Source organism: Quercus robur, chromosome 2 (assembly GCF_932294415.1).
Source record: "Quercus robur chromosome 2, dhQueRobu3.1, whole genome shotgun sequence".
In the NCBI taxonomy this organism is placed as follows: domain Eukaryota; kingdom Viridiplantae; phylum Streptophyta; class Magnoliopsida; order Fagales; family Fagaceae; genus Quercus; species Quercus robur.
This window is the reverse complement of record NC_065535.1, coordinates 90,542,223-90,565,797: the sequence shown is the minus strand read 5'-3', so window position 1 is coordinate 90,565,797 and position 23,575 is coordinate 90,542,223. Positions and strand designations below refer to the sequence as shown.

The 23,575-nt window shown below is 32.6% G+C and overlaps 1 protein-coding gene and 1 long non-coding RNA gene across 7 annotated transcripts in view; one reads left to right on the top strand and one right to left on the bottom strand.

Annotated features, from left to right (window-relative positions):
* LOC126715750 (glutamate receptor 2.7-like) overlaps nt 1–23,575 on the top strand; it is a 107,027-nt gene that overhangs the window by 41,166 nt on the left and 42,286 nt on the right. Inside the window, exons 2-5 of one of the 6 annotated variants that reach the window (XR_007651908.1) lie at nt 14,384–15,696; nt 16,083–16,395; nt 16,942–17,243; nt 17,522–17,896. Coding sequence is in view for 2 of the 6 variants with exons in the window: in XM_050416525.1 (XP_050272482.1) it covers nt 14,384–15,696; nt 16,083–16,395; nt 16,834–17,243; nt 17,522–17,779 (2,294 nt within the window). In the remaining 4 variants the exon portion in view is untranslated. Of the gene's footprint in view, nt 1–14,383; nt 15,697–16,082; nt 16,396–16,833; nt 17,244–17,521; nt 17,914–18,131; nt 18,240–23,575 lie in introns of those variants that run through there. The other 5 variants (XR_007651906.1, XR_007651909.1, XM_050416525.1 and 2 more) reach the window with 5 other exon arrangements.
* The window catches only part of LOC126715752 (uncharacterized), a 61,051-nt gene continuing 39,271 nt past the window's right edge, over nt 1,796–23,575 (bottom strand). The window contains exon 2 of the long non-coding RNA XR_007651911.1: nt 1,796–1,843. This is a non-coding gene — a long non-coding RNA (uncharacterized LOC126715752). The remainder of the gene's footprint in view (nt 1,844–23,575) is intronic.

Genomic DNA, 23,575 nt, shown 5'->3' with positions numbered 1-23,575 from the left:
CTGAAAATACTGTAGCAAAATAATTTTTTAATGTGTAAAAAGTTACTGTTTACTCTGTTTTTTTACTGTTCATAAGCCTAAAATCACTGTTCATGGATAATTAACAGTGCCAAACGTGCGTCCAGGAAAAAAAAAAAAAAAGCTAAAAATGTGCTATAATATAAAACGTGACCGTGGATGTGAATCCAAACTCACAGTTAGTTTCGGAGGCTTGATATTACAAGCCAACATTAAATGATGTTCCTGTCTTGCATGAATTGTCAAAAAAGCAAGAACAACATTCTGACATGAAATCGAAAGTTTGTTTTCATCTTTTGTAGCGGAAATGGATCACTCATTGGCAATAAATGCTTACTATCCTCTTTGAATTATTAAGTTCCATGTGCTGAAACTATTGACATTTCGGCTGAACATCTAACTATAAATAGATGGTGTTTTTGAGAGAAGATGCAAGAGAGCTTCTACTGAGATAGCGATAGCAAAGAGCTCCTTCTGTGCGTGCACACCAAAGATAGGAAGTTAGAGTGTTTTGTAACTTTTGTCTAAATATAATAGAGTGATTTCTATTTATTTGTTAGAAAATTAAAAGTGTATTTGGGATTTGGATTTGTGAGAGTGTCTTTAAGCTATTGTTGTAATCTTCAAAATTATAATGAAACTTTATTCTGTCACCTCTCATGGTTGTAAACATAGTGTCGAACTACATAAATTTCTTGTATCATATTTTCTCTTCTCTACTCTTTGACTTTATGTAAATAGATTATTTTACAATTTTTCACAATACTCAAGTATAGTACTTAGGTGTTATTCCTTAGATTCACTTCTCAAAATTTTTTCCATGTGATTTTTTCTCATTAGATAAAAGTGTATTTTTTAGTTAAGCAGCCACATGACAGAATTTTAAGAAGAAAACCTAAGGAATAGCACCTAAGGTACTATACATAAGTTTTGTCATATATATATTAAGGGCTTTTTCACATGTGTATCATTTTTAGTAGTTGACTATATACCAAGTGAAACTTATGTCAATTTTGTTATTTTGATTAATATAATCTTTTCAATTTATTATGTAATTATCTCCTTACTTTATATAGTATAATGAATTACTGCAAAAAGAATTTGATTAATATAAAATTTTAAATTTATTATGTAATTAAGTTCTTTTGTTGTTTTTCCTTTTGTTAAAACTCTCGTTTCTACATATTCGTTTTTCTCTTATTATTTTTATAAGTTATTGTTGGGGCATTATAATTCAACTCCCTACATTTGCTCTAAAAACAGGCCAACAGGGCACTATGTCAAATGCCATAAAAGATTTTGAGTATATTTTCCACATTACCAATTGATTTTGAGATAGAGTAACATAACTTAGGTCAGACATTTGGTATCATAGTAGGTCACAAGTTCGGCTCCCTGTTGCACATGTGCAAGTGTTGGGAGTGGGATTATTAGGCAGAGGCCTAATGGGCCAAGTCTAACATCCTACTAGAGACAGAGGTCAAGTTGGGCCAAGTTCCAGTCAACTTATTGGTGCTGGGCTGCCATTCTTACCATCAGCTATAGCTTTTGGTGTGATAGGCAAGCCCTTGGTCCTAACAGTCATGGACCAAATTAAACATTGATAAAATATGCTAGTGTATAGTTTCAACATGTTAATATTTTCCAGAATGTACTGATAAAGTTTATTATCAGTGTACTGTTGTTGTTAATAGAAGTGTTGTTGTTAATAGGAGTTGTTTTGAACATTGCCAGTAAAATTTCAAATTTCTAAGTAATTTACTGTTGCAATGAAATCCAGCACTGGATTTAATGAAGAATGAAGAAGTGCAGGCCATTATAGGACCTCAATGGTCAGCACAAGCTAAGTTTGTGATAGAACTTGGACGCAAAACTCAGGTTCCCATCATTTCCTTTTCAGCCACAAGTCCTTCTCTTTCTCCATCCCAAAACCAGTTCTTCATACGAACAACTCAAGACGACTGCGTACAGGTTAAAGCCATAGCAAACATTGTTGATACTTTTGGTTGGCGGGAAATTGTCCTTATTTATGAAGACACAGATTATGGCAATGGTTTAATTCCATATTTGTTGGATGCTTTACAAGAGATTGACACTAGGGTGCCTTACAGAAGTGTCATTCATCCATCGTCTAATAATACCGAAATCATCAAAGAGCTTAACAAGTTAAAGGAAAATCATGCAAGAATATTTCTTGTGCACATGACTGCTTCACTTGGCTCAAAGCTCTTTGTACGTGCAAAAGAGGCAGATATGATGAGCGAAGGGTATGCATGGATCCTCACAACAGGTTTATCATCTTTGCTAGATCCTATGGGCTCAAAGGTTATGGACTCAATGCAAGGGGTATTGGGAATAAGGCCATACATACCGCCGTCTATACATCTAAAAGATTTTGAAAGAAAATGGAAGAGAAACTTAACCTCAATCAAAATAAAGAGCAAGAGTACTACTAGCTTAAACTTCTTTGGATTATGGGCATATGATACAGTTTGGGCATTGGCTATTGCAGTGGAGAAGGCTGGCTGCATAGTGCATTCTAGCTTCTTGAAGCAAAATGCTAGCAACAATAATGTCGATCTTGCAGCTCTAGGAATTTTTGAAATGGGTTCAAGGCTTCGCAACACAATTCTAACTACGAAATTTCAAGTCCTAAGCGGAAATTTTGATTTGGTTAAGGGGCAGTTGGAGCCTTCAGCCTTTGAACCATTCAATGTGATAGGAAGAACAGAGAGGATTATTGGACATTGGACCCGAGAGACAAACTTAACTTTAAATGAAAATCTCTCAAAAAATCAAATTTCAAAGGACAAACTAAAACACCCTATTTGGCCAGGAGACACACCAGAGCAGCCGACAAAGTCAAGGATTGGGGTTCCAGTACTGAAAGAAGGTTTTTTAGATTTCGTGAAAGTGGAATGGGATTCTGTTATCGTATCTGGGTTCTCCATTGATGTGTTTGAGGATGTGCTTCGCGCATTACCCTTCCACCTTACTTACGAGTATATTCCTTACGCGAATGAAACGAGGCAAAGTAACGGGACATACGATCAACTTCTTGGGGAAATTAATACTCTGGTGGGTTTTTTTTGGCTAATGACTAGATGAATAAAAATCTGCTATCCTACTAACTGTTATTTTATTTTTCTATTTTAAACTTTTTTTACTTTATAAAGAAAAAATAAATAAAAACATGTAGTAAGCTATGATAAGTGAAGTCTAAAGGAGAACACTTAAAGTTGGATAGTTGGTTTTTATTCATTTTAAGTGCGTGTTAATTAATTACTTCATTTAACATTTTTCAAAGTAGATAATAGATAACTCTCTCTTTCTCTAAATGCAAAGTACGATGCAGTTGTTGGAGACATAACAATTGTAGCTAGGCGCTCGCTGTATGTTGATTTCACTTTACCTTATATGGAATCGGGTGTGTTGATGTTGGTTTTGGAGAAAGATGATGAGAGCAAAAACTTGTGGATTTTCTTAAAGCCACTAAGCATTAATCTATGGTTAACAACTGGTGTAGCATTCATCTTTACAAGTTTGGTAATATGGACTCTTGAACACCGTGTAAACAATGATTTTAGAGGCCCTCCAAAGCAACAACTTGGCTTGATTTTCTGGTTCTCCTTCTCAACACTTGCTTTTGCTCAAAGTAATTCTCTCTCTCTCTCTCTCTCTCTCTCTCTCTCTCTCCCCAATTTAAATACATGAATATTCTTTATGCATGTGTATATTAATAATAATTTAATGATAATAGGGGAGAGAGTGGTAAATAATTGGTCAAGATTTGTGTTGATTGTATGGATTTTTGTGGTACTCATCTTGACTCAAAGTTATACAGCAAACTTAACCTCAATGTTAACAGTACAAAGATTGCAACCTATGTGTGTTGATGTAAAAGAGATTATAAAGAAGGGTTATTATGTTGGATATCTAAAGGAGTCCTTTGTTAAGGAGCTCCTAATAGATCAATTAGGTTTTAATGAGTCCAACTTAAAGGCGTATGAGACCCTAGAGGAGTATCATGAAGCACTGTTGAGGGGAACATACAATGATGGGGTTGCAGCTATTTTTAATGAAATCCCCTATATCAAGCTCTACCTTGCAAAGTATTGCTCAAGGTACACTATGGTTGGGCCCATCTACAAAATTGGTGGATTTGGCTTTGTGAGTCTCTCTCTCTCTCTCTGGCTCACCCCCAAAAAATACACCCCTATTATCCTTTCAAGTTTACGAATGCAATAAGAATGCGATAAGACCAACAAGCAACAACTTTTTTAGTAATGGCCTCTATTGGTGTATTATTCTATCTTTTTTTTTTTAAATAATATAATTTTATATCACGTTTCTTCAGGCCTTTCGAAGAGGATCTCCTTTGGTCCCTTACATTTTGAGGGCAATCTTGAATGTCACTCAAGATAAACATAAAAGCCTAGAATATGAGAAGAAGTACTTTTCAAGTCAAACTACTTGTGAAGATCAAAGTACTACAATCTCTTCACATAGTCCTAGTCTTGGTGTGGATAGCTTTGGGGGCCTCTTCATCATTGCCGGAATCTCTTCTTTGGTCTCACTCTTGGTTTATGTGTTTAAGTTCTTTTACTCATATTGGCCTGTTTTGAGCGATGACAATCCTGCTGACTCTTGTTGGTCCAAATTAGTTAAAATGGCAAAACATTTTGACCTAAAAGATCTCTCTTCATATACCTTTAAGGGAGAAGAATCAAGGGTACATGTTGTAGCAAGTCCTGACGTTTTTGAACCTTCACCTGGTATTGATGATATGCAAAATCACACGAGGAATTCCACTGAAGGATCAAATGATGTGGTTATACATGATGACAACGGAAATCTTTCTTCAAGTTCAAGGCATGGTGATGCATCTATGTAGGATGTGCCCAATTCATCATAGACATGGCTTTCTGCCTAAATCTTTAAGATGAACTCATTCCCCTAAGCTTGGTTCATAATTTATTACCTAAAAATTATGTAAAAATATCATATGCAATATAATAAAATATATCAGTCTTATCAATCACAATTACATTGATTAACTATCTTCTTTTTGCAAGAAGAGATTACATTTTTTTTTTTTTGGTCATGGTTTGAATTCCCTTCTATTCTACTCTAGATTCTATTCAGAATCCTCCACAAGGATTTAGATCTAGCTCTGTTTGTTTTAGCAATAATATTTTCTAGAAAATGAGTCATTTTCATAAAAATGTTTTCTACAAAACTATCTCATTTTCCTATGTTTGATAATAACCTTAAATGAGTTGGAAAAAAAAAAAAATTCCTAACTTCCCTTTGTTCTTTTATGTTGACCATCCTCTCCCTTAATATTTGTGGGTATCCTCTCCCTTAAGATTTGTGGGAATTAATCGAAAAATCTCCCATAAGAAAAAGGAAAAATGACGTTCTCTCCCTTTAGATTTGTGGGAATTAATATATTAGTTCTTTTATAAATAACAATAACAAAATATTCTGAATTTTGAAATTATACTCTTGACCAAAGCCTAAACACAATTTGGTGACAAAGAACTATACTCAACTAAAAACCAAATTCACTAACTATGATTAGGGTTTGGTTGAGAGAATCTTTTTAAAATTTGGAATATTTTGCTATTATTATTAACGAATGTCTAATTTGTTAACTTCTTTAAACCTTAAGGGGAGTATAATTTTCCTTAAGGTTTGAGGTGGAATGCTATTTCTACAAACCTTAAGAAATGTTTGTGCATTAAAATTTTAAAAGAAATTAAATTTTTTTTTATTCAGCTACCATAATTTTTAGATTGATAAAAAAAAAAAAAAAAAAATCAATGTTACATAATAGGCTTTTGTCAAATAACTTACGGGTAACTTTTTATTTATTTTAAAATTCCACTAATATTTTCAATCTTTCTTTACCGTTTTTTAAAGAAGAATATCTTTACTTTACATATGAATTTTATTAATTCGTGCATCACACCAAAATGCTATTATAAACTATGGTTGTGCTAAATGATTATCTTTTCTCCATGTCAAACATTTGCATTTTCATTGCACCAACTGTTTAACCTTATTAAAGACTTAGATGAATTGCATAATTCTCTATAATTTAGGGTAATTCAAAATTAAACCCTATATGGTTTCTCAAAAAAAAAAAAATAAAAATAAAAATAAACCCTATATATTGAAAATTTTAATTAAAGTTACAAACTTCTTAAAATTTTTAAATTCACACCCTCAATGTGTTACTATTAACTAAAAGTAATATAAATTTACATAAGTTGTGACTAAATTCTATTGAAACACAAAATTTCCTTCCTTGTAAAATTTGAAGACATTTGGTATACAATATAAGAATTTTGAAACTAAAGAATAATAAGTTATTTAATTAGTGTTATCAAAATTAATATTACATAAAGTCATATCTAAATTATATCATAATTATATCTTGTACAATGTGGTTGCACTAAGGGTTCGTTTGTGAATAACTTATTTAACTTTTTGTAGAAAACTTTTTAGTGAAAGTATGTTAAAATATACCTATACTTTGAAAAAAGTGAAAAAAAGTGAGAAGATGTGGAAAAAAAATGATGTATTAAAAAAATATAAAAGTTAAAAGCTAAAAGTTGAAAATAATGCCAATCACACTCTAAGTGAACATCCTCTCAGTTGATTGGCAGATTGGACCCAAGTCAACAAAATTTTATGCCTATTTGAAATAAGAGTTTTTTTTTTTCCCTTTTTCAACAAAAGTTTATTGCAGTTCCGAATATAGTCAAGTCTTAAGAACATGATGAGATATCTTTACTATCTTTACAAACAAACAGTGATGACTGTTGTACTCTAGTGGTCTGGCAAAAATATATTACCCGACCCTCTGCCACATACTTCAACAAAACGAGAGAGAGTGAGTGAACATAGAAACAACATTAAGATGGGAAAGGAAAGAAACGAGCTTACAATGAGTTTGGGTTAGGATCCTCTGTACTTTGGTGCTTGTCATTACTATTGGGCTTTGTGGAGCCTAATTGTTTTTTATCCGGATTATGACCCGGCCTGAAACAATATTGTTGTTGTTTTTAATAGGAGATTTTTTGAGATTTGTCCATAAGTGCTACGGCTCGGGCCGTTGCACCTGGGAAATTTTTTTTGGTCTGTTTTTGTAGCCTATTATGAATTCTGTGCGTAAGATGTAAAAACTGTTGTTTTGGAAACTAAGGTTTTGATGTCGTTTTTGAGAGAGAAAAAACTGTCTTGTTGCACTTTGTATTTTTCCTTGAGAATAGTAAAATCCCTGCAACTCCGTGGACGTAGGCAAATTACCGAACCACGTAAATACTGTCTTGTGTGTGATTATTTTTCTTTGGCATATATTTTTCTCTATTTTTGCATCTCACAGGTCTGGGAATTTCGTACATATTCCCATCAATTGCTTCCAAATTTGATGATTCATCGGGTTAATTTCCTGTTCACGATTCAATCAAATCTTTCTTGTGCCATTCGAATATTACACCAACCAAACTATGAATGAGAGTTACAGTGACAATGTATCTATTCAATGAATAGAAAATCATTTATAAGTTTCATAAATCATACTTAAATGTCCATGATGCATCTAACATAGCCAGTGAACAAAGATGCTAGAGACCTCCATTTGATTGAAAATGCAACATGATGCCAATTTACACAATTACTGGAATCATCATCACTTTCCACTATAATTGTTAAGAGAAGAAATCATGAGAGAGAGAGAGAGAGATGGTTGCGGTTTCAATAAACTTACGAATATATCATCAAAGTTATGTTGTCTTCCTTGAGAAGAATCTGCCCTAAAAAGAATAAATGAACCACTTCAGCATTTACACATAGGAAAAAAAAAATACTGAGAAATGAAAGTATAGGAATGAGCTTACATTGGTTTGGGTCATAATCCTCTGAACTTTGGTCCTCAACATGGCTGCCAAGTTTGAAATTTGAGAGAGAGAGAGAGAGAGAGAGAGAGAGAGAGAGAAGGGTTTTAGACTTTTCATAGTTTTTTTTTTTGTTTTTATAGAAACCGCGTCGTTTTATATTAATTTCTGGTTCACAATTTTTATTTTTTCGGATTTGAATTTTTATTTTATCCAACTTTGCTAAAATTGGGTCCAATATGTCTCATGAGGGTGAGGCCATTTACTTGGATTTTCCAATGGTTTGCAAATAGATCTACTTCCTTTAGTAAAACTTGTTTATGTTTATTTGTTTAATAAAAAAAATCAAATTTAAACCTAGATTTAAGCTTGATAATAGTCGAATTATGCTCAAACATAATAATATGTTCATTAATAAATTTACAAATATAAAGCTTAATTAGATATATACACACACGAAATGTGTATTTATATAGATTTGAGATTAGATTTTCTAAATTTGTAAATAAGTCTCAAGATATCAAATTATTATTTTTAACTTATTGGTAATTTATATGATCCATCTCGTAATAAAAATCATATATATAATTCACTAAAATAATATAATATCAACTTTATCAAATCCACCATAAATGGGAGGGAAAGCCAGAAGGGGAAAGGTGCCACTGGGCTGTGCAATTATTGGTATATAAACAATAATTTAATTATAAATTATTAATATAGATTTATAAATGAATGAAAAAATTTAGACCTTTTTTTTTTTTTTTTTTTTTTAAGAAGAAAATTTTGACACAGTAAATCAAGTAGCACGCATGAGCATGCATGCTCGACAATATATATATATATATATATATATATATATATATATATCTATATATATATAATATAACTTGAGATTTTTTTTTTTTTTTTTGCTGAATACGTAATATAACTTGAGATAAGCCTAGTCTTATATGGAAATAAAACTAAATGGACCAATTTTATAGGGAAACCTTCCATGAAGAGACAAGAGAAACAATGTGAGCCTTGAGTCTTGATCCCTTGAGGAGAAAAAATATGGGCTTCCAGCCCAATCCGTGAGCTGTGAGGAAGGTGGGCCGTGAGCCCATAAAATGAGATTGGCAATAATGTGGGCAGTGTTACCAATTTGTGATGACACAGCAAGATGCAAGTTTAACCCCGTTCCACAAAATGAAGCATAGGCCATAGGTTAAATCATGATGTGGAGAAAATAAGACCCATGAGCCCAATCCGTGAGGAGATGAAACAACGTTGCCACTACTCCATTGTGTGATTTAGAAAAGATAAGGGCCATGAACATGTTCGATGAAGTGAGAAGAGTATTGAGCCCAACCCAAAAAGCCCAACCGGTATGGTTAGAGGGGAATTTGACCTTTTCTGTGAATTTAGTCTAGATCCCGTTCCTTCCCTATTTTATAAAATAGTGCTGACATGGTATAGATTGTCCAATAACATCGCGCCATGTTGCATGTGGGAAGAGCCACGGGTTATTGTATCAAAAATATCTGTTGAGGGGGTTCAACCATTCAAGTTCAACTAATTGGTTCATCAAGAAGTAATGCCGAGACAATTCCGTTTGAAACTATGGCAAAATTTTGGAGTTTTGGTACAAATGGAATTTGACAAAGTCTACCTGACCATTCAAAAGAGGTGTTTGCAACGGGAATGCTCTAATTCTAGGTGAGGTCTTGACTCTTGGGCAGTAAGCCAGTAGGTGGTTAAATTGACTAGCTAGAGATACTAGTCTAAAGGAAAGCCATTGGTTTCAGCCTGTGCCTTGGTCAAGCCTGGCTTTCATGGGAATTGATGTTTTAGCATGGGGTTGGCCAATCCGTTAAGAAATCCAAGAGTGAGAAAAGTCAAGAATATGATTAATTGGATTCTTCCTAGCTTGTTCAAGTCATAGATTAAGAACCCCATGTAGGTTTCAAAGTTATTATAACTTATTATACTTGCATTCATCTAGAGCATGGCCCATGCATGTCTATCCAAATCAGTTACAGTGATATTGATTACTAATATGAAGCTTCATTAAGACATTCAGCAACACGAGGCATTAGTCTGTCGGTATTTCTTCTGAAAATGACTAGTTAAATAGGGTCATATCAAAACGAACTGAAAAGTCAGAAATGGAAAAACGAAGGTAAAACAAATACATATATGTCTGGTTGTTTTGGTTTTTGATTCTTTGAACCTACTTAATGGACTTTCAAGTAAAAATTGTAGTCAAGGAATTGCCCGCTGTGCCAAACAAATAAGTTGCGTAAGATTTATTGTGAAAATATTATACAATTCTTTAAATAAATCAGTTATTTTTTTTAAAAAATATTATACCACTTTTGGACATGTATCACTATCTTAACAGATCTAGCGTATTCACTTAAGTTATACTTTTTGGACTCATTTGTGTACGTGATGTAAGCAGCCCCAACATTCCAATGGAACCTAAGCCATATGTCTATAAGTTAATACAATTAACGTGACGTCCACTCCAGCTAGCAATTAGCAAAGGTTAGCATGACAATGACAAACCAGAAGCCCCTCCTTTCTAAATTCCTATCCTTTCTTTTGCTCAGTCTCAGCCTTTGCGGTTATGAGCCTTTGATGATGGCAAATGAGTTGATACCAGTTGGAGTAGTTCTTGATTTGAAGTCCCCGGTTGGAAGAGTGGCAGAGAGGTACCTGTCCATGGCGCTCTCAGACTTCTATACTGTGAATCATAACTATAGCACAAGACTTTCTCTCCTCACAAAGGATTCTGGGAATGATGTAATTGCTGCAGCATCTGCAGGTACGAACGTAAAACTAACTGTTTCACACATATGCACATTATGTAATATAAGCACAAGCTAGCTTTCACACACAAATGAAAAGATGATAAGTCGTGCATATATCGCTCCACATGATGAAATACCACTGGAAATGTGTCTTCTTTTTTTTCCCCCAAAAATCTTGACAATAATTCATCTAAAAAGCAAGGAAAAGTGTTACATGCACTAGGATAGTGTTGCCTACAAAGCTTCTCGTAAGAAGATTTTTCAGATTAGGATATTTTCCAGGAATAAAATCTTTTTTCGTTTCAAAGTCCTTATCTTGTCAATTTCAATGTTAAGATATCTTTTGGATCTGTAGTGTGCTGCGTAGTGTGTGTACATACTTAAGTTACGTGGTAGTCTTTACGCTTCTAAAATTATAAAATTCAATTGTATCATGGAATGGATTCATTTTAAATGAAAATAATCATTATTCTCTTTTCCATTAGCAATTTTAAAAAATTGCTACAAACCCTAGTCCTTATACTAACTAATGGATCTCACTCTCAAATAAAGTCCCAAGAAAATTTGCTCCTCCACGTTATTAATGCTTCGTTTGTTTTATTGTAAAATATTTTATGAAAAATATTTTCATCAATTTGTCGTGTTTGTTTTATTGTAAAAATTGGTTAAACCTGAAAATATTTTCCGTTAACCATGACTCTCCCCCTGGTGCCATCTAGTGGTCGCTGGTCCAACCGCAGGTCTAGTGGCTAATGTTGATGGTTTGGTCATTGAAGCTGGCGGCCTGGTCACTCTACTTGATTCACTTGTATTGGTTGTTTGTGTTAAAAAAATTTTATATGTCACACCAAATATTTGAAAATATTTTACATATAAAATATTTTATATCTGAATTTTTTTTTTGTCAAGTTTAGTTTAGGTCCTATAAATATATATATATATATATATATATATATATATATATATATATATCTTCACGGGGACAGAACCAAGATTTTCTCTTTGGAGGGCCAAAGCTTTGAAACAAAAAAATTTGTCACCTTTCAATAACAAGATGTATACAAATACCCAAAACTATATTAATATATGAAAAAATGTAAACTAATATCTATTTAGTAAAAGAAATAATATGAAAAACAATTTTTTCCAAATATATTTATACTCAAAGCATATTAAAATGGAACTCAATGTTATATATTTTAAATCCCAAAAATTATCTAGTTTTGAATTTTGAGATATGCTTTGTTGCGATTTTAATTTCAATGTACAAAATCTAAGATTCATTAAAAAAAGAAGAAGCCATTTTCACATTTTGTTTCGGTGCCTAATTTTAACAATATTTATAATTGAAAAGTCACATATTGTAGCTGGTTTTTCCGTCACCTATAAGTCAAATCAAAATCATACTTATTATAACTAAAAGCTAACTAGTATTTCCGAGTATATTTTTAAGAAAAAAACCCAAACAAAAAAGGAATCAAATCATTTAGATGTAGTCAAACATGACAACATCCAAACCACAAAGATTTAATTTTTTTAAACTTTGGATCCTAACAGTAAAACTAAAGAGTCAAACACAGTTGTTTTTTTTTTTTTTTTTAATAAAAAAAACCAACAGTTATTTGACTATTTTAAAAAATTTAAACAAGTTGATCACAAATAAGTTGATACAAAAAAGTACTTAGGAATCTGTAAAGTAAATGGGTAAAATTCAATTTACCCATTTTCTAGGAAGGACCACATACTACAGGAAAGAACTAGATAACCATTTTATTTTATTTTTTTTGGGGCAAATATTCAATTTGAGGGGGCAAGTATAATTTTTTCCCAAATTTAAAACCTTAATCTTATGCACATACACACTATATGAAAAAAAAAAAATTAAAATCTTAGGGGTTCCCTTAGTCTAGAAATAGCTTCTTTTTTTCTTTTATTTTTTTTATAGGAGTCTAGAAATAGCTTTGTCCCTTCACCTTCACCTTGACCTTTTTACAAAAAAATTATTGGCATAATCTAAAGTTTTTTTTTTTTTTTTATTTTAGAATACTAAGTATTTTAACACACACACGGAGAGATGAGAGAAGGTTTTAAAGAAACTGATAGTGGTATATATCCAAAAGAGTCTAACTTTTGGATAGTATTGTAATTGTGATAAACTTCGTGACCTCTTTATGAATGGAGCACATGACAAAGCTAAGACTTGAATTGGAAAATAAAGAAATAAACACAGTATTTTATACCAATTTGGAAAATAAAAAGTCATTAATTTTGAATGCTAAGTGATATGTAAATGTAAAAATTCATTAAAAGATAGTATATTAATCATTGTTTTATGTTTATCTATAAGAGCAAGACTTAGGTACAGTACTTAGGTGTTGTTCCTTAGGTTCTTCTTTTAAAATTTTGCAATATGACTTTTTTCTTATTAGATAAACGTGTGTTTTTAGTTAAGTAGCCACATAACAGGATTTTAAGAGGGGAACTTAAGGAACAACACTTAAGATATTGTACATATATTTTTTCCTATCAATTAAGGTGTTTTTCACATGTGGAATTCATTTTTAGTAGTTGACTATAGGGTCTGTTTGGATAGAACTTATTTTGTTGAAACTGAAAACTGAAAACTGAAAACACTGTAGCAAAATAATTTTTAAATGTGTGAATAGTATCGTGGGACCCATTTTTAATGAAAAAGTGGCTGAAAAGTGTAATTTGTGGGACCCATGAATAGTGCACAGGTGTACTGTTCACTACTGACTTAGTCAAAAGGTGCAGCTGAAAAAATATATATATATATATATATATATATATATATATATAATTGAAAACGCGTGAAAACATAAAACGTAGCCGTGGACGCAGATCCAAACCGCACCTATATACCAGGTGAAACTTGTGTCAATTTTGTTATTTTGATTAATATAAACTTTTCAATTTATTATATAATTATCTCCTTCCTTTGTATAGTATAATGAATTACTGCAAAAAGAATTTGATTAATATACAATTTAAAATTTATTATGTAATTAAGTTCTTTTGTTCTTTTTCCTTTGATTAAAACTCTTATTTCTTCGTATTCTTTTTTCTTTTATTATTTTTATAAGTTATTGTTGGGGCACTATAATTCAATTCCCTACAATTGCTCTAAAAGCAAGTTATCGGCAATACCATAAAAGATTTGGGTGTATATTTCTCATTATCAATTGGTTTTGGGGTGGAGTGGTACAGTGTAAGTCCGACAATTGGTATCATAGTAGGTCATGCGTTCGGCTCCCTGCTACACATATGCAAGTGTTGGGAGTGGTATTGTTGTGTAGAGGCCTAGTGGGCCAAGTCTCAAATCCTACTAGAGACGGAGGTTAAGTTAGGCCAAGTCTCAGTCAAACTAGTGGTGTTAAGTTGCTATCTTTTTAGGGAATAAAGTTATACCCTTATCATCCGCTATAACTTTTGGTGCAATAAGTAAGCCCTTGGTCCTGGCCGTTATGAACCAAAATAGACATTAATAAAATATGTTGGTGTATAGTTTCAACATGTTAATATTTTCTAGAATGTATTGATAAAGTTTATTATCAGTGTATTGTTGTTGTTATAGTAGTTGTTTTGAACATTGCCAGTAAAATTTCAAATTTCTAAGCAATTTACTGTTACAATGAAATCCAGCACAAGACTTAATGAAGAAAGAAGTGCAGGCCATTATAGGACCTCAAAGGTCAGCACAAGCCAGGTTTGTGATAGAACTTGGTCGTAAAGCTCAGGTTCCCATCATTTCCTTTTCAGCCACAAGTCCTTCTCTTTCTCCATCCCAAAACAAGTTTTTCCTACGCACAGCCCAAGATGGCTCCGCACAAGTTAAAGCCATAGCAGACATTGTTAAGGCCTTTGGTTGGCCGGAAATTGTCCTTATTTACGAAGACACAGAGTATGGCAATAGTTTGATTCCACATTTAATGGAAGCTTTACAAGTGATAGACACTCGGGTCCTTTACAGAAGTGTCATTCCTCCATCTTCTAATAATACGGAAATCATTAAAGAGCTTAATAAGTTAAAGGCAAATCACATAAGAATATTTCTTGTTCACATGACTGCTTCACTTGGCTCCAAACTCTTTGCACTTGCAAAGAATGCAGAAATGATGAGTGAAGGGTATGCATGGATGGTCACAGATGGTTTATCATCTTTGCTAGATCCTATGGGCTCAAAGGTCATGGACTCAATGCAAGGTGTTTTGGGAATAAGGCCATATTTAACCCCATCTAAACAGCTTGAAGATTTTGAAAGAAAATGGAAGCGAAATTTAACCTTAATCCAGGCAAAGATCAAGAGTACTACTAGCTTAAACCTGTTTGGATTATGGGCATATGATACAATTTGGGCATTGGCTATAGCAGTGGAGAAGGCTGGCATGCATTCCAGCTTCTTCAAGCCAAATGTTAGCAGTTGTAATGCTGATCTGGCAGCTTTAGACATTCTTGAAAATGGTACAAGGCTTCGCAATACAATTGTAAATACTACATTTGAAGGTCTAAGCGGGAGCTTTGGTTTGGTTAGTGGGCAGTTGGAGCCTTCAACCTTTGAAGTATTCAATGTGATAGGAAAAACCGAGATAAATATTGGATATTGGACCCCACAGAGAGGATTCTTCAAAGATTTAAAGGATACTAGTGAAAAGGCATACTCGACCTCAAAGGACAAACTTAAACCACTGATTTGGCCAGGATACACAATACACCAACCTCCTTCAAGGTTAAGGATTGGGGTTCCAGTGAGAAAAGGTTTTAAAGAATTCGTGAAAGTGGAATGGAATCCTTCTACTGTTGATACGCCTAATGTATCAGGATTCTCCATTGAAGTGTTCAATGCTGTACGAGATGCATTGCCCTTCCCCCTTTCTCATGAGTTTATTCCCTATATGAATAAACAAAGGCAAAGCAACGGGACATACGATCAACTTCTTTACGAGATTAAGACTAAGGTGGTTTCCCCCCAACCACCCACACCCCCCCCCCCCTCCCCCCCCCCCCCCCGCCCTTTTCTATATATATATATATATATATATATATGTATGTATATATGTATTTCTTCTTTCTAATGACTTCAAGTGTGTCTTAATTAGTTCAAAAATGTAAAATTTACTATGAAAGCTTATAAACTAACTTATCAAAGAATGTGATTAGTGCAACTTTATCAATATAATGAATAAATATTGATATATATATATATATATATATTTATATATTTTTTTTATACTAATGGCACATCAATTTGTAAAATTCATGTAGTAAAATTGTGATATCTCTTATTTCTTTAAATTTATTTCCAAGTCCATAAATTGATAATTACATCTCTCTCAAAATACAGAAGTATGATGCAATTATTGGAGACGTAACAATTATTGCTAATCGCTCCACGTATGTTGATTTCACTTTGCCTTATACGGAATCAGGTGTGCATATGGTGGTTTCGGTAAAGCATGATGAGAGAAAAAGCTTATGGATCTTCTTAAAGCCACTAAGTTTGAATTTATGGCTAACAACTGGTGTAGCGTTCATCTTTACAGGTTTGGTCATATGGTTTCTTGAACATCGTGTAAACACTGAGTTTCGAGGCCCTCCAGAGCAACAACTTGGCTTGATTTTCTGGTTCTCCTTCTCTACACTTGCCTTTGCTCACAGTAAGTTTCTTCAATCTTGTAGAAAGATTTTAGGGAAAAGTATGCAAGACCATTATTTTTTCTCCATAAAGCATGAAACCCCATAATATAATTTTATGTGTTACCCATTATGCATCCATGAAAATAAAGGGTAAGTTGCTCCTATGACAATGCATGTCCACATATAGATATGCATTTTTACAATAAAACAATGCCAAAAGGGGATTTTGTATTACATTATTATTATTATTATTATTATTATTTTTTTTTTTTTTGGGTTAAGAAGGTTAGATGTTACACAACTAATGGCTTATGCATAAAACAACATCACAATGGGTTAAGTGTTACGCTCAAAACATAAAGGGGATTTTAATCTATCTATTTGTGGTTCAATTCAAATCAAAACATGGGTATTTATTATGCACATGCACAGTAATAATAATTCAATGGTATTTGCAGGGGAGAAAGTGGTAAATAATTGGTCAAGATTTGTGCTAGTCATATGGATTTTCTTCGTACTCATCCTAACTCAAAGTTATACTGCTAGCCTAACATCAATATTAACAGTACAGAGATTGCAACCTACATTTGTTGACATAAAAGAGATTAAAAAGAATGGTTATTTTGTTGGATATCAAAAGAATTCCTTTGTCAAGGAGCTTCTAAAAGAACAGTTAGATATCCATGACTCCATGTTGAAACCATATGAGACCTCTGAAGAGTATCATGAAGCATTGTCAAACGGAACTTTCAATGGTGGGGTTGTAGCTATTTTTGATGAAATCCCTTATTTAAAGATCTTCCTTGCAAATTATCCCTTTAAGTATACTACAGTCGGACCCCTCTACCAAACCGATGGATTTGGCTTTGTGAGTCTCTCACTCTCTTTGTTAAATTTTTATTTTCTAAATTTAAGAGTGTACACCATGTCACGTTATTTTAAAACTTAAATAATGTGACATTGGATATACCTTTAAATTTGTAATATTTAACCTCAATCATGACATTAGTATTACTATTTTCGTGTGTGTTTTAATAAGCATTATTGTTTACTAAAAAAAAAATGTAATTCATATAGTAATTCTTGTGAAATGGACTCCTCTATTTTTTATTCCTAAATGCTATAATTTTTTAACATGTTATTTAGGCATTCCCACAAGGATCTCCTTTTGTCCCTCACATGTCGAGGGCAATCTTGAATGTCACACAAACTAGATCGAAAATTCAAGCAATTGAGAATAAGTACTTTTCAAGTCAGCTTACTTATGAAGATCTAAACACCAGAATCTCTCCAGATAGTCATAGTCTTGGTGTGGACAGTTTTAGGGGCCTCTTCCTCATTGCTGGAATTGCTTCTGCGGTCTCACTCTTGGTTTACGTGTTTAAGTTATTTTACTCACATTGACCTGTTTTGAGTGACGAAAATCCTACCGACTCTTGTTGGTCCAAATTAGTTAAAATGGCAAAACATTTTGACCAGAAAGATCTCTCTTCACATACCTTTAAGGGAGAAGAATCAAGGGTACATGCCGTAGTAAGTCCTAAGGTTTCTAAACCTTCACCTGGTATTGATGACATGCAGAATCACACAAGGAATTCCACAGAAGGATCAGATGATGTGGTTATACATGATGGCAACGGTAGTCTTTCTTCAAGTTCAAGGCATGGCGATGCATCTATGCAGGATGTACTCAATTCATCATAGACATGATTTTCTACCTAAATCGTTAAGAGATGAACTCATTCCCCTAAGCTAGGTTCATAATTTATTACCTGAAAATTATGTAAAATATATCATATGCAATGTAATAAAATATAACAGTCTTATCAATCTTGATTACATTGATTGACTATCTTCTTTTTGTCGGAAGAGATTACATTTTTTTTCTTGGTTCGAATTCCCATCTATTCTACTCTAGATTCCAAGGATTCAGATCTAACTCTATTTGTTTCGGTGATAATAATTTTTAGAAAATTAGTTATTGTTCAAAAAAATGTTTTTTTTATAAAACTATCTCATTTTCCTAACTTTGGTAACAACCTTAAATAATGAGTTGAAAAAAAAAAATTCCGAACTTCAGTTGGGTGGACAGGTCCAGAGTTACCTCGGGCGTATTCTCTGAGGTTTTGAAGCTAATTCAACAATGACCACAATCAGTTTCTCTATTTGCAGCTACAACGTGGTCAAGATGGTACCATCGAAACAAAATCTGACTTCAAAAGTCTTCACTGCCACTAGAAAAAATTCCGGGTTTCGCTCGAGATTATGTTCGAGACTTCCCAAAATAGATTAGTTGCTATCCCAGCCAGGAAAGTTAATACCGTACCGTACTAGCCAGTACGACGGTTTTTTTCGTACCAGTGAACTAATCAGTACCAAAACCCTTTTGATTCGTATCGCTCTGAGTATCGGCCCATTCCGGATTGTTTTGGCCTTATCGGTGAAAATTGGATTTTTCGGCTCGTAAATCTAAACCGGGCGAGTACCAAAAAAAAATAGCCAAAAATCATCAGTTTTTGTCGTCATAGCCACTCACCACCATATCGCCGGTCACTTCCATGTCTCTGGCCACTTCCATTTTGTCAATCGCAGTCTCCCCACCTGTTTTAGCTTCTTCTTCCTCGCCTTTTCTTCTCTGTTCTCTGTTTTCTTCTACTTTTCCACTTCTCTGTTCTTTGGTATTTCTAGTTTTGAATGCCTAATTGCTATATCTTGTTTTGTATGCTAAAGTCCCACTCCCACATGAATATTGAAGTCATTAAATGAGTCAAAAGTTTTCAAAATTTTCAAACTTATCTCCAAGCACCCACATGTCCTAACTTTAACCTTTGCACATTGATTTCTATTTCTTTTGTTTTTTCATTATTGCATTTAGTAAGCACATGTACTTAGTACTATTATTAAACTACAACTCTTCTATAAAAGAAAATTTTATACTACAACCATAATTATTAATATTTAAAAGAATTATTATGTCAGAATTTAAAATCATTTTATATTTTTAAGAGAATATATATATTTAGCGGTAATCTCAAAATGGTACACCGGTATTAACTGGTACCGAAATATTTCGTTTCTCTAGCTAAACTAAAATGGCCTCTTGTACGGTATTGACTCCCTTGCTCCTAGCACTCGACGCAAGGTCCTCAAGAAGTGGTGTCTTCCTAAATCGAATTTAGTGAAGATCAACTTTGATGGTGCGATGCTTAACGAGCAGGATGAGGTTGGTATTGGAGTAATTATCTGTAACTCCAAGAGCAAAGTAATGGCTGCACTATCTAAGAAGATTAAGAAACCACCTACTATTGGATTTTCTAATTGTTTTACAAATAGCTCAATTTCATCTAAAAAAATTTGTTTATATTTATTTATTTAATAAATAAATCAAATAAGCTTTTGAATTAAGTTCAAACATGATAATGTGTTCATTAATAAACTTACAAATATATAACTCAATTAAATATATACACACACATGAAATGTGTATTTATAATTTTATATAGATTTGAGATTTGATTTTCTAAATTTGTAAATAAGTCTCAAGATATCAACCTATTGTTTTTAACTTATTGGTAATTTATATGATCCATGTACTAGTGAAAATCATATATATAATTTCTTACCTTCCAAGATTAATAAATCTAATTTTTTAAGTTCATAACTAAAAATTACTTTATTTAATAAAATAAAATAAAACAATATCAAATTTATTATTGTTGCTAATTTTAGAAGGGGAGAGACAGGATCAAATCCACGGCAAATGGGAGGGGAAGGGGATGGGTGCCACTGGACTGTGCGATTATTGGTATATTAATAATTTAATTATTATTAATCATTAATGTAGATTTATAAATGAATAAAAAATTTTACACACACATAATCAAGTAGTATGTTTCTCAAAAAAAAAAAAAAAATCAAGTAGCATGAGCATGTTCAACAATATATATATATATATATATATATATATATATTTATATTACGTTCAATATAACTTAATGTCAAGCCTGAGTTTTATGTTTGAAAAACATGTGTTAGTAATTGGGCCAAATTTGACTTGATCCATGGGCCCAATCATAAATGCTTATTTATTAAAACTTATTAATTAATGCATTATATATTATGCAAAGTTTTTTTTGTGCATCGCATGAGTTAATCACATGAGTTAGCAACCAGTATAACTTAATATTAAGCTTGATTGTGAGTTCCAATTAGTTCAATTGGTAAAGTTTCTGATTGTTGAATAAGAGATTTGGGGTTCATTTCCCGTCTATACCAAAAAACTAATTGGTGTCTTGATCTGATAATAAAGAACTATTATCAGGAGCAGATGCTAATATATATATATATATATATATATATATATATATTAATCCTGATTCTTATGTTTGAAATAAAATAAAATTAACCAATCTTATTGGGAAGCCTTCCATGAAGAGACAAAAGAAACAATGTGATCCTTGAGCCTTGATCCCCTGAGGAGAAAAAATATGGGATTCCAGCCCAATCAGTGAGATGTGAGATAGGTGGGTCGTGAGCCCATCAAATGAGATGGGCAATAATATGGGCCATGATACCAATTTGTGATGACATAGCAAGATACAGGTTTAACCCCAATTCCATAAAATGAAGCACAGGCCATAAGTTGAATCATGACGTGGAGAATATATGGGCAATGAGCCCAATTCGTGAGACAATGAGACAACGTTGCCATGAGTCCATTGTGTGATTTAGAAAAGAAAAGGACCATGAACCTGTTCGATGAAGTGAAGAGTTTGAGCCCAATCCCATTCCTTCTCTATTTTATTTTTTAAAATAGTTCTAACATGTCCAATAACATTGCGCCGTGTTGCAAGTGGGAAAAGTCCCGGGTTCGGTTCAAAAATACCGGATGTAGGACTTGCAAATAATGAATTATTTAAGTAAAAAACAAATTTATAATCGGTTGCTTGTCAAAATTTTGGAGTTTTAGTTAGACATGGCAAAATTCTGACCCGACCCGAAAATCCCGACCAGAACTCGATTTTTTTGACCCAAAGCAAAAACGGGTTGACCCGTGACCCGACCCGTGTTTTTTTGCGGGTCAATCCAATCCGACCCGAACCCGAACCATTTTTTTAAAACTTTTTTTTTTTGGTAAAAAAAATAGTAAAATTAAGACAATATTGGTTTAATTGTTTGTTGTGAGATTTAAGGAAACAATTGATACATTTACATAACTGTATGTAAATTAATTGAAAGATAAATGGTTGAGCATTCTGTAATGAGTAAAGATTTTTAAATATCAAATAGTAAAATACATGCCAAGATAATCTAATTACAGTAGAGTTAAAAACATAGATTTAAAATTGTAGACATGTGTAAGAAACATTCACAAGTGTGAAAATAATGAAGCCAAAATATCAAATTAGCATAAATTATGAATGCTTAGACCTATTGTTTTAACAATTTATGTCCAAAATAAATGGTTTTTCAAAATAAATTATGATATTTCCTAATGTATGTTGCTTAACAATGATATGATATTCATAAAAAAGACCATGTATAAATAAATAAGCAATCAAATTTTAATGTATATCTCAATTGAAATAGAGTGCCAACCACAATTGATAATAGATTATAAAATTAATTTTGAAGATAGTAAATTTCTTATATGTTTTTATTCTTTATGAAATGGGTTATCCAATAAGTCATTTGTAATTTTGTTTTATATTTTGGAATGTTGATATTGTGTAGAAATAAAACTTGTGTATTTGTTTTACTTATCTTTGTATTAATGTTAGGATTTTTATAATTTTAAAATTATTGAAAAAGTATTAATGAGTTTAACTGAGTTTATTCTTAATATAAGTGGTGAATTCAAAATAATGCATTTTACATCAAGTAATTAGTTGCATAACTTTCCAAATGGCAAATACATGTTGTTTTCTTTATAAAAAATAAAAAATAAAAATTCATGTGAAAAATACGAGTCAACCCGACCCGACCCGCAACCCGATTGACCCGAACCCGTTTTTAACCCGTTTAAAATGACTCGTTTTGACCCGTGACCCGTTTGACCCGCAACCGATTGACCCGGTCCGAACCCGACCCTACCCGACCCGCTCGTTTTTCCATGTCTAATTTTAGTATAAATGGAATTTGGTTTCAGGCTGTGCCTTGGTCAAGCCTGACTTTCATGGGAATTGATGTTTGAGCGTGGGGTTGAACTTTCCGTTAAGAAATCCAAGAGTGAGAAAAGTCAAGAATATGATAGGATTCTTCTTCTTGTTCAAAGTTATTACCGTGTGACAAGATTAAAAAACTTTCAAAATATTAGACTTCATAGCCGAAAATGTTTAAACCTACTTAATTGCATTCATTTAGAGCATGGCAGATGCATGCATGTCTATCCAAATCAGTATTAAAGTCATTGTTAATTAATAATATGAAGTCTCATTCCGACATTCACAAACACAAGGCATTATATTATTCTGAATGTTGGAATGAAGCTTACATCAATTTGATTATAGGGAAATACTAACGAGTGCCCTTAGGGCACGGTTAATAATCCATTTAAAGAAAGTTTTTATGGGAAATGAAAAAAAAGTAATTAATATTTTGACAGTTTTTTTCATTTCCCATAAAAGTAGTATAAAAACTTTCCTAAAATGGATTATTAATGAGTGCCCTAAGGATACTCGTTAGCATGACCCTTGATTATATCAATACCCTAGGGATCCATTAACTTTTTTCAACAACAAAATTCCAAGAAAGCAAAGCTCTAAGTCTAGCAAAGGCATCAACACACTTATATACCTTTTTATAAGGCCATAACAATGTCATTATATTTTAACCAAAGGAATGTGTTTAATCCCATCCTTGCAATCAGTAACAATGATAGCAATAACATTTGAAGCCTGGTCCACATCAACAACTAACTTGGCATCTAATAATAATAATAATAATAATAACTAGTCGCTAACCCGTGCTATGCACGGGAACTTACCTATTTGTGAGGTAGACTAAAATAATTTTATAAAATCTTAAATTGATTAAGAAACTACACCGTTGCATGATTTGTCCTTGTATGACTTTAATTTGTGTTAAAATTTGATGAAGAAGTCATTACTTGAATGTGTAATGGTTTACAAAAAATTTGTTAGACAATTTCAAATACTGCAAAAAATAACTCAAAAATTCAGATATTAAGGCCTTTTTTGG